General features: G+C 28.9%; 3 protein-coding genes and 1 long non-coding RNA gene across 6 annotated transcripts; 2 read left to right on the top strand and 2 right to left on the bottom strand.

Moving 5' to 3' along the window:
- Window positions 1-5: 5 nt before the first annotated feature.
- On the bottom strand, window positions 6-735 carry LOC143305191 (uncharacterized). The gene is made up of 3 exons (XR_013061954.1): window positions 573-735; window positions 210-454; window positions 6-140 (listed from the first exon to the last, which is right to left on the bottom strand). It is a non-coding gene; the product is annotated as an uncharacterized LOC143305191 (long non-coding RNA).
- Window positions 573-9,095, bottom strand: Tbc1d8-9 (TBC1 domain family member 8/9). 2 transcript variants are annotated; one of them, XM_033328969.2, is made up of 19 exons: window positions 8,999-9,095; window positions 7,804-7,970; window positions 7,501-7,674; window positions 7,331-7,427; window positions 7,064-7,253; window positions 6,909-6,985; window positions 6,764-6,820; window positions 6,487-6,691; window positions 6,196-6,401; window positions 5,823-6,109; window positions 5,552-5,755; window positions 5,146-5,477; window positions 4,833-4,988; window positions 4,578-4,763; window positions 4,317-4,505; window positions 3,974-4,136; window positions 3,558-3,890; window positions 3,361-3,482; window positions 573-3,288 (listed from the first exon to the last, which is right to left on the bottom strand). In XM_033328969.2, coding segments are annotated over exons 1-19 (3,366 nt in total). In that variant the 5' UTR covers window positions 9,001-9,095; the 3' UTR covers window positions 573-3,069. The 2 variants fall into 2 exon arrangements, with proteins under 2 accessions (XP_033184860.1, XP_076484214.1); XM_076628099.1 differs by lacking the exon at window positions 8,999-9,095 and adding an exon at window positions 8,829-8,992.
- Window positions 1,027-1,703, top strand: RpS21 (ribosomal protein S21). The gene is made up of 4 exons (XM_033328983.2): window positions 1,027-1,101; window positions 1,190-1,247; window positions 1,375-1,510; window positions 1,589-1,703. Exons 2-4 carry the CDS (start codon window positions 1,198-1,200, stop codon window positions 1,652-1,654), a joined length of 252 nt encoding a protein of 83 aa, XP_033184874.1. The 5' UTR covers window positions 1,027-1,101; window positions 1,190-1,197; the 3' UTR covers window positions 1,655-1,703.
- Window positions 9,096-9,396: 301 nt separating the features above from the next.
- Window positions 9,397-11,062, top strand: ND-ACP (NADH dehydrogenase (ubiquinone) acyl carrier protein). 2 transcript variants are annotated; one of them, XM_033328981.2, is made up of 3 exons: window positions 9,397-9,659; window positions 10,262-10,378; window positions 10,738-11,062. In XM_033328981.2, exons 1-3 carry the CDS (start codon window positions 9,501-9,503, stop codon window positions 10,915-10,917), a joined length of 456 nt encoding a protein of 151 aa, XP_033184872.1. In that variant the 5' UTR covers window positions 9,397-9,500; the 3' UTR covers window positions 10,918-11,062. The 2 variants fall into 2 exon arrangements, with proteins under 2 accessions (XP_033184872.1, XP_033184873.1); XM_033328982.2 differs by lacking the exon at window positions 10,262-10,378 and adding an exon at window positions 10,110-10,217.
- The last annotated feature ends 72 nt before the right edge of the window (window positions 11,063-11,134 follow it).

Raw genomic sequence — 11,134 nt, 5'->3', positions numbered from 1 at the left:
TCTCTAACATTATATTTAAGTCTGTAGTGTTGCTTTCTGCTTGAATCCAGAATTCATTAAGTGAATTGATGCAACTAACAAATACATTTGGTGAATTTTCTTTACCCAAGGGAGATAATCGTTTCTCTATGATCGTTTCTCTATGATTCACAGAAGTATATCTGTTACATTTTTACCTTCTATTGTTAATTTTACCAATAATGTTTTACCTTCATCAATTACGTCTAACAAAAATAGAACTGCTCCTTCATCTGCTAATCTTACAAATTCCTCACAAGCTTTTTCTGACCATTTCGTAATCCCTTCTGGCATAATTAAACGACATTTTCTTGCTAGAGGAGGTTCATCTACAAGCCCTAACGGTAGAGCACGTATTTCGGTTGCGGTAGTTGAATTTCCATAATCTATATGTATAACTTGTATAACACTATCACTGTGTGATACAACATGCGCCCTATATCAACATTCATCCTCAGGATATTTAGTGACACACAATAAATTTTCTTTAATTTCATGTACTTTGGGAAACAAATGTGCAAAAAGAAATCTATCATTCATAATATCTAAATTACCAATAGTTTTTTGTTCTTGAATCCAAAACTCATTTGGAGAGTTAATGTGAGATACAAAAACAGGATAGGGATCCAATTTAAGGTCCATTATTTCATCTATTAATTCTTCTTCTGTATCACTATTTTCAAAATAATGATCTTCGACTAACATTTCACTGAACATTTCGCTTTTACCAACAAGTCTACTTGTTTTGAAACACTATTTGCTATTACAATGGCTTCCACAGGCGCATCAACTCTTACTAAACTTTCGAATCTTTTACAAATTGCAGAATCCCAATTTTCTGCTTCTGTAGGAATAACATCTAATCTGCATTTAATTGCATATCCCTTTATTTCTTTCCACTCATCTGACAACTGTTGAATCTTTCCAGATTTATTATTGATGATATGAATTTCTAGAAATATATAGAGACTTATTGTCAATGTTGGTAACCGTGATTTTAGTTTCTGACATATATACGTACTGTTGTCGGAAAAGTTCTTTTGCGTACGGAGCCATTTTACTTTGCACATTTAGCAATCAAAAGTAAGAGTATATCTTAATTTAAAAGCTCCTAGTGTTATAATTCTGTACAAAACATAGTGTATATTATATATTTTAAACTCTGTTACAGATATAAAAATGGAGAACGACAACGGAGTACTTGTTGACTTGTACATACCAAGAAAATGGTATGTGATACACGTGGATTGCTGTTTTTAATAATATAACAATGCCCTTCTTTAAATAAAAAGTGCAAATATAGCTATAAATTAACGTTAAATCGGCTATAAATCTTATATAAATTGTATTTTATAGCTCATCGAGTAATCGTATCATTCATGCCAAGGATCATGCATCTATTCAATTAAGTATTGCTGATGTTGATCCTGAAACTGGACGCATGACTGACTCTCAAAAGATGTATGCAATTTGTGGCGCTATTCGTCGTATGGTACGTTATTTACTGTTGTAGTAATTACTGGTAGAAATTATCATTTTTTTAAAATAGCTGCTTTCTTAATTTTTTCAGGGTGAATCTGATGATTGTTTGGTACGACTTGCAAAAAATGATGGTATATTACCAAAAAATTTTTAATCTATGATAATTATTGTATTCTTTCAATAAAAATATAAAAAAAAACTAATACAGTGTGTATTACTGAATCAAACTACTAACTTAAATTGTACATATAATTTTATGAAAGTTCTATTATATATATCATTTATTATATAATTTGTACATGGAGTTTTACATATGAAATAATGGATCATTATATACATATATATGATACAGAAAGATAAATTTTTAGATATTTCATGCTTGTTACGATGGAATAACTTTTTTCGCTAGTTCCATTTAAAAAATTATGTATGCAATGATTATATAAAAATAAAAATCATTTTAAAAAATATAGTTACATATGTCAAAAAAGTATGATTTCAAATATTAATATTTAACTGTATTTAACAAAAACATTTACAAATGTTTTAAAATATGTATCCGTTCTAAACTTTGTATTATGCATGTAACGCCTTGAATAATAAGAGATAGTATAAATTCTTAAATATTTCGAAGATTTATCTAATATTGTTTTGAGGACGTATATAGTATAAGTATAGTCTTGATCGATTACCATATTGTTTTAAAATATCAATTTATCACACACTAATTATTATTATAATTGTTGGTAATCAAAAATTAGTGTACAATACTTTTTTCATTGTTTTTAATGTTTTGAAATTTTTAATATATTTGCGAGATTAAACAGTACATCTATTAAATGAGTAAAAATATTTCATGATTTTGTGCATATATCCCTCATATCATAATTGGGAAAATATGGAAACTTGTAAGTATTCAATACACTTTAATTCTAAAAAATATTTCTGTTATATTATACTAGTATCATTTATCGGGAACTTTATCTTCAAGCATGAATATTGTTAAAATGTGATGGAACTGATTTGGAACTAATATGTCAGAAATATTACCCTGAGTATATTCTATTGATACCATCTTTCGATTTTGATCAGTATGATTATTATATTGTATGATTAGGCCAATAGATTTATATATATTTAAAGATTAATATTTTTGAAAGAATAATTAATTTTTAATTACATTTGCAGTAAAATTTTATCTTTAAAGTAAATTAGTACATAATATTGCTTACTAAAGAAAGAAAAAGCAATAATATTAAAAATATAAAGGATTAAACGTTTTTTATATCTGTAATTTCGGAACCAATAAAAAATATAAGAGTAATACCAAGTAAAATTTAGATGCTACTTGAATTACTGCATTGAAACATGTTAACTACTATTTTCTTACAAAAATGTATTTTGCACATTACAAACCTATCTTTTAACTAAGATTTATTTATCTAATTGCAATGAATGTAGAAATTTCCTTAGGAAACGAAATTACTGGTCAATTATTCAAGGCAATCTATGACTTTATAAATTTTACATATATCTTACACTATTCTCATAAACAGTTAAACCTGCGTATCAAACATTTAACACAGGAGTATCTGATAAGGAATGAACGCGATTAAACCTACGATTTTTTAAAGTTGTAATCGATTCTGAAAGATCTGCTCTTTTACTAAAAAAATCAACTATAGCTTGACCTGTTAAGGCAGATGCCAAGAACTGTTCGACACTTATTGACCAATCTGGACCAGTAGATGCAACTACATTTGACGGATTTCCATTGCGATCATGTGACTAAAAATCATGTTTTATGTACAATTTATAATATATTCTAAGATTACTTACTTAATATAAATAGTATGTTACCCGTTCTACAGCTGAAGGTGTTTGTTGAACAGCAATAGCTGCCAAAAGTAAACTGTCTTCAGACTCATCTCGACCGACGTAAAACTTTTTACCAACATCGCCTAATTGGAGTAAAAGTGTACCTGTATGTAAAAAAAATGTTTTTTATTTAATATGGATTCAAGCAGTAATAGTACTTTGATATGTGTATAATTTACCTATTGAAGCTATACAATGGTAAGTTTCTTGTTCTTCTGGTTGTGCAGGGAACATGTCATAAAGAGTTTTCCATAATGCAATGAAATGTCTTTGTGACATTTTTGGCACAGTTTTTAGATCCAGTGGGCTGTCTTTGGATGCTATCATGGAGCGTAAGCTTCCCATGCTTTGAACTTCCCATGATTGATCTCCCTGGCTGGTCAAACTTGTCGATCGAGATAAAGTACCGATACTCGGTTCTTCCGCTAAACTAACTGGCATTTCTAAAGAAGCAACGCTTTGTTCCATACTGTCAAAAAAATCTGTAGCTTCTGCTGCTACTTCAGCACCATCTAATATTGATATGTTTAACTTGTCTAAAGTAACAATAAACAGTTTCTTATTATAATGCTTTTAATTATAAAATAATATTTACCCGAATGCGTTGGCGATTCGAAATCAACAGGTGTAAGTAATGGTGGTAAGTGTAGAGTATATAAAAGTTTTAATCTTTGTGTTAAATCTGCAGTTGCGGTCATACCAATCGCTTGTACTAATTCCCGAAAGTTCAGTAGTCCATCACGATTACGATCCATTAACTGATATACAATACTACTTATGAACATTTTCTGTATTTGCTTGATCTTATTCAATAAAACTAACATACACATGGATGTTAATTCTCTAATATTATCTATTATTTTTCAGAATTTTCTTTTTTGTTATAAATAGCTACACTTAAAAGTAGAAAATTATTTTGTAAAATTCGATTAACTTACACGAAATAATCGGGCGGCGAGAGATTCAGCTTGACTACATTTTCCCCATGGAGACAAGCCACCAAATAATATCCTAAATAGTTCAAAATCTACTTTATATGCCTCATAAGGTGGCTGCGTTGGATCATAACGATCAGGTTCAGATTTTCGTTGGCTCATTAATTCTTCTCTTACTAAACTTAACAAATCCTAGATAGTGATATCATTGTTTTTTAAGCATCTGTGTTTTTTGAATGTATACTTTCTTAAATATATTAATACCTGCAGTTCTTCCATTGTCATATATTTGTCAACAACAACACTTCTAATTACATTTTTCTCAATTCCATCTTCCAAACTTTGAACTACCCTAAGCCTATGTTTTAAACGAAGTCTTTCTATTCCACCAATAGTCAAAGATCCATATCTTGAATATGCTTCATATATTAAAGTCTGAACAGATATACTCTAAAATAATAAACACAAATAAAATCATGAATCTCCGTAAATATAACTAATGCATAAAAGCGTTTTTACTCTATTAGGAGTAGCACTATCAACTGGTCTAGGAAGTATAAGTCCTTCATCATTGAATACACCCCCAAGGTAATCTGTTAATAACTGCATTGCTTCACCATCGTCACAGCAATTTAACAATTTATCCTGATTCCACTCCAGTACTGTCAATGCTATCTGACACAGGAAGAAAGACCTGTTTACTTCAAATTTCCTCTGTATGTATTTTATTCTGTATTCATTAGAAAGGATATCAATAAAATTCAATATCTTCACTAATAAAAAATAATTAAGGAGCTAAAAACAAAATATATGTACATAAAATATGTTGTACCTGGAAAATTACTTTCGCTCCATCATAGAAAAAGCAATCCATTATATTTACTGCGCTACTAGTTGGCATAACGCTTAAAAATATGGTTAAGAACCATGAAAGTGATATAACTTTAATGAGACCAAGTTCCTGCAATCTAGCATGTAAAGTTGGTAAATGTTCAGCAGCTAACTCTTCTAAAAGACCTTGGTCAACAAGAGCACCGACTACTCTTCTGTCATAATAATCAGGCAATAACGATTCACATACATTACATAACTGCCAGAAAGCAGATTCTTCTGAACAATAGATCAATAGAACTGAAGCCACTATATTCATGGCCTGACAATAGCCTGTTTTAAGACAATTAAGATTAAATAATTTTTGAAAACTTTATAATGACAAATTTCACGAATAAAATTTTTACCGATTTGTGGATTTTTCCAAGCGTATGCAGAAAGAACTCTTCTTAAAGCACTGATACCAGTGTCAGATTGAAATGCTGGATGCTCGGGTAAAGAACGGTGCAAATCTCGTTCTATTTCTTCATTTGCTTGACAAGACTTACCCAATGATTGGTCAACTAACGATTTATAAAGTCCTGGATTCATTACCATTTCGTTTAACGCACCTAGAAATAAATTGAAACTATGTTATACCATTCAATTATATGGTAATGATTATATTGACTGCATTACCCGAAAAAGTAAGCCAAACTTCTCCTCTAAGAGACTGTGGTATACCCTGAATTATAAGTTTTGCTGTTTCTGTTGTTCTGTACATTGTAATACCTCTACCATACTCTGCAAAATGGAGTTCCCATTGTTTTTCTTTAGCTTCTTGTTTTAGCGTCGCTTCATTGCTTAATGGAGCTTTAAACAGAGTCATTAATGGTGGTTGTGGTTTCCAGTCATTAGCGGTTTTAGTTTCCTCATTGTTGCTATTACTATGTAAACTATTATGAAAAAATGCGTGATCGACGCTCCTATTTGAAAATATATTAATTACTATATAGACATATTACATATTAAATTGTATGATCAAAACTAAAAATATTAAGTGGAAACTTACAAATTTGATAGTTTAGATTTTGCTAATAATTCAGATATTTTCTGAACAACAAAATCTCGATCGTGAATCTGAGCAAATAAAAACGACGATCGAGCAGTTGTTACTAGAATAGATTTGTCTATTCCTGTACTAGTTGACTGATTTTCAGCTGGTTCAATAAGCCTTACTTCTCTTAAAGGTATAACTAAACTTACTAATCCTCTTACCTACAATGAAATGGATATTGAATTACGTCATTAGACATAAAATTTATACATATTTATATTTATTTAAAATAATCAATATATTTACTCTGCTTTCAAAACAAAGATAATTCTGGGAAAGAAATATTTTTCCCCAGACATATCTTTTATTGTACGGTGTCCATAATGTTGCATCAATACTACCATCTAATTTTTCATTTCCTGGTAGTCTGAATTGTAATCTGTAGGCTTCAGAATGTGCTCTTGCATCAAGATCTCGTTTTAAAAAGGATGGTTTTTTAGGTACGTTTTTGCTGAAAATATAATTATCATTATAATCAATGTACACAAATTTTATTCAGAAACCTGTAAGTGACTTCAAATACCTCAGTTTATTTAATAGTTCTCTATCTTCGTTAAAGCCACTTTTCTCATCTATAAGCCTAACAAAAATAAAATAACATTAATTTATGAAGCACATTTTCTATCTATATTCTTACACTCTTATCTATTGTATATAAATAATGTTACCTTTTCATAGCAATATTTGTAAGCTGCTCCATTAACGAATATGTATCTGATTTATGAAGAAACATTGAAAAATAATGCTGCAAATGAAATAAAATATTGAATGCTACAGATAATGTAATAATATAAATAATAAACAATCACAATATTTTATTTACCTCTTTATTGTCTCTAGTTACAACACGTATACTATCTGGAAATAAGATGGAATTAGTTTTGCTTAATTCAGTAATGTCTGCCCATCTTATAATTAATTTTGTTTCTCTTGCCAATATATAGGCATAAAAACACATATGATTTATTGATAAATATAACCACCCCTGTCTAGGCAAACGAGATTTCCAGTAACTAAAAAGATACAACGTTATGAGGTTTTATAAATTTTACTGAAATTTTATATACTTTTAAGTTAATTATACAAGTACCTGCATGAATAATAATTTACCAATTTATCTTCTTTTGGTATATTGAAAAGTTGATGAAATTTAAAAGATACAGTTTTAAATGATTCTGGATCTTCTTCTGTGGATAACATAGACTTCAATAATACTATACAAAAATTTTATTTTTTGATCAATTTCTCATAATAACTTACCGTCAGCAAATTGACAGTCTGGTATATTATTTGCAATAATAGATTGTATTTTACAGCAAACAAATTCAGTTATTTCTTCTTCAGTATCAAATGATGTTAATGTATCCATCAAGTTCGAGTGAAGCCATTCCCAATCTTGTAAAATTTCTTCATGTGTCAAGGAACATGCAACTGCTATAAGTTAAAAAAATTATTTTTAAAAGATTTTTATCTATAATAACAATTTCTTATACCAATATGATATGAAGAAACTATATAAAATATAAGTATTTTATCTTATTAATTTATATTGAAATATTTTACCCCAATAAACTTCTGATGATGGCGTTTGATGTAATATCCTAAATGGTGGAGGTTTAGTGTCAAAAACGCTATCCAATGTCCCTACCAATATAGAAGTAAGGCCTTTTGTTTTTCCATGTCCTTTACGGCGTTGTAAAACAAAATATACAGTTGCTTGTTCTGTTACCCTGCATGACAAAGACAACAAAATTCAAAGACAACATTCCTGTTTGAAAATCACTCTAACACATGAGATAAATTCTGTTTATTTCAAAAAACATAATAAAAAAGCTAGGTGTAATGTCAAAGTATTTTTAAAATACATAAAAGTGAAGTGTTATAAGCTCAATTATATGTTACATAAATCCTTTAAAGTAGAAACGAGTCATAAAAAATACAATAAAGATATGACAAATAAACTTCAGTAGTAAAGACTACAATTTTATTGTGCAAACCATATTACAAAAAAAAGGCAACAACTTTACATAATTTTATATTTACATTTTTGTAAATATCAGTGGTATCTTTCACCTTTTTTCATTTATATTTTATTCATAAATATCACCGAATGAGAATGAATCAATGTCATAGATAATAATTGACGAAATGATTCCAATAGAGCGGATGTCTGTTATCGATAATAAACCATATACATCCTCCGACATATAATGTATTATAATTTATACTCCTACACTGCATGATATATAACGTAAGAAAATACATCTAGCGATGATTTACGGTTTTAACGATAGTAACTCTAACTAACAAGATCTAACGGACACATAACGTTTAATACCGTCAAATATATTTACGATATGTAAGCAAATAATATTATGTTAAATACAAAAATGACAAATCAATTAAAAAAAGATAATTATTTTTCTGTTTAGACTAGCATATACATAAGCTCGTAGAACTCTGGCAAATAAATAAATGCTCAAAAATTACTTAAATCCTTGAGTATACGTCTGTCAGCTGTCTTTGACGTACGATGTAAACAGTAATTGTAACAGAACATTGAACATCGTATACACGTATCAATTTACCAAAGAGCATTTGCCAGTAGAACCTCTTGTGGCTTCACCCACATATTGACCACCGTTCTTCCAGCACATATGGCACTAACGATACGAATTCAAGCACACTTTATCCAAGACACTAGCAAATTCGCCGTCTGGTCAGCAGAAAAAAATACTTGCCAAAGATAAATACTAACATGAACTCCACTACGAGTCGGTCGTTGTCAGTTGCGTCGATTCCTGCAATTTCGCCATATTCTCAATCTGAAATGTTACTAAGTATTCAATATTCTTTTTTTACAAAAAATTTCTTATCTTCTGAGAAACATTTTAATATTTCTTATATATTATACAAATTGAATAAAATATGATTATAAATAATATTATTGCGACATGTAAATCACTATATCAAAATTTATAAATAAATAATTATGTAATTATTAAGTTAATATTATTTTTTACAATAATAATTGTTAACGTATTATGTACGTGTACATTTATAGAGATTTAACAGTATTTGACGAAATATTAGAAAGATAATTTTTGCTTTGCAGTAAATATATTGCAGGTAGATGTCGCCTACAATTTCTAATTTATGTAAAGTAATAACCAACCGTGGTAGTGAAAATTACGATACGGTAGAAGTTGGGGTACGGGAATAAGCTACGTCTTCTTGGGAGATTTTTCATTGCAGAGAAAATGGCGTCTCTCGCAAGAGTTCGTCTTTTAATGAGAAATACCGGTACATTTGGAAATTCGATTAGACAAACGTGCTTACGTAGTGCCATTACACAACTTCAATTAAATGAACGATTTTTTCACTGTAATAGACAAAATATCATTACCCATGTGTCACAGGTAAACACTGCCTTTTTCCATGTTTTCATAAATTCTTTCTGGTAATTCCTACATTGTACTTCAATTTGAGCATTACATAATCAAAATATCTTGAATTTTAAGAAATCAGTGAATATAAATGTATTCAGAGTATAAGATTCGGAATATATCATTCGTTTATTATGTATGTTAGTTATGAACTAGATTGAATATCCGTAAAGTAATAGAGTCAGTAAAGTTCGATCTTACGACACCAATATTTAAATTTTCTTTCATTAATGTTATCATGTTCGAGAAATATAGAGAGTTGTCATGTTATATACTCAAAATCAATACTTCTCCTATTCGTCTATAATGTCTATTAAAAGCTTTGTAATATATATAATAGAATTATTATAATTGTGTTAGTTGTATATATGTTCTATTTATTTAATGACACGTGAATAATATATGATGATATTGTACATATAGGTAAACATACAATTTGTACGTCTGTGCAGTGCAACACCTAAAACTAAGGAACTTGAAGATCGTGTTTTAAATGTGGTCAAAGCTTTTGATAAAATAACTGATGAAAAGGTTGTACAATTATATATTTTTTTTTACATATTATTATTTTACAGGGCACACGAGTCAAGCAGGTGCGTCATTACAGTCATGCTGCACCATTATCGCTTGATCTTATTCGCCAGCGTGTACTGTTAGTACTCAATCTCTATGATAAAGTTGATCCTCAGAAGGTATCTATTCACAAGATAATATAACATTAAAAAATACTTGCGAAAGTATTGTGCAAATGATAAAATTTACCAATTTTTGTTGAAAATTGAATTTTTATAAGTTTATTAATCATATTTTATATATATTGTAATATTTAATAGCATTATCATTCATTTTCTATATCTGTTGAAACACCTTGATATAGATAGCTTCTCAGAAAAAAGAAATTATTAATTAATACCTCGCTTGAATCGTAGTGTCTTTGTAATAAATCAATACATATATATATATACATATATATATATACACATATATGTGTAAATTCAATTATTTACCAATTTTTGAAGCATATTATAATTAAAAAATTAACTTTGTGCAGTTATCTTTGGACTCTCATTTTATCGACGATCTTGGTTTGGACTCCTTAGATCACATAGAAATTATAATGGCCATGGAAGATGAATTTTGCTTCGAAATACCAGATATGGATGCAGAGAAACTTTTACGACCTAGGGATATAGTACGTTACGTTGCCGATAGGGAGGATGTTTACGAATAAATATGCACATAATATAAGTCATCTCATTAGACAAGTTTTTTATTTTTAAAATCATTATATTAGAAAATAAAAGTTAGACTTTACTTATTCTGTATATAATATAAGTGTAATAAAAATAAAATGAATCACTAGATTGAATCTTAAATTATATTGCCTTGTATTTATTCTAATTTAATATCAAATAAAAAAGTATACGTCTATTGCATATTTTTATTTC

Source organism: Bombus vancouverensis, chromosome 3, assembly GCF_051014615.1.
Source record: "Bombus vancouverensis nearcticus chromosome 3, iyBomVanc1_principal, whole genome shotgun sequence".
Taxonomy (NCBI): domain Eukaryota; kingdom Metazoa; phylum Arthropoda; class Insecta; order Hymenoptera; family Apidae; genus Bombus; species Bombus vancouverensis.
This window is presented reverse-complemented; position numbering and strand designations above follow the sequence as displayed.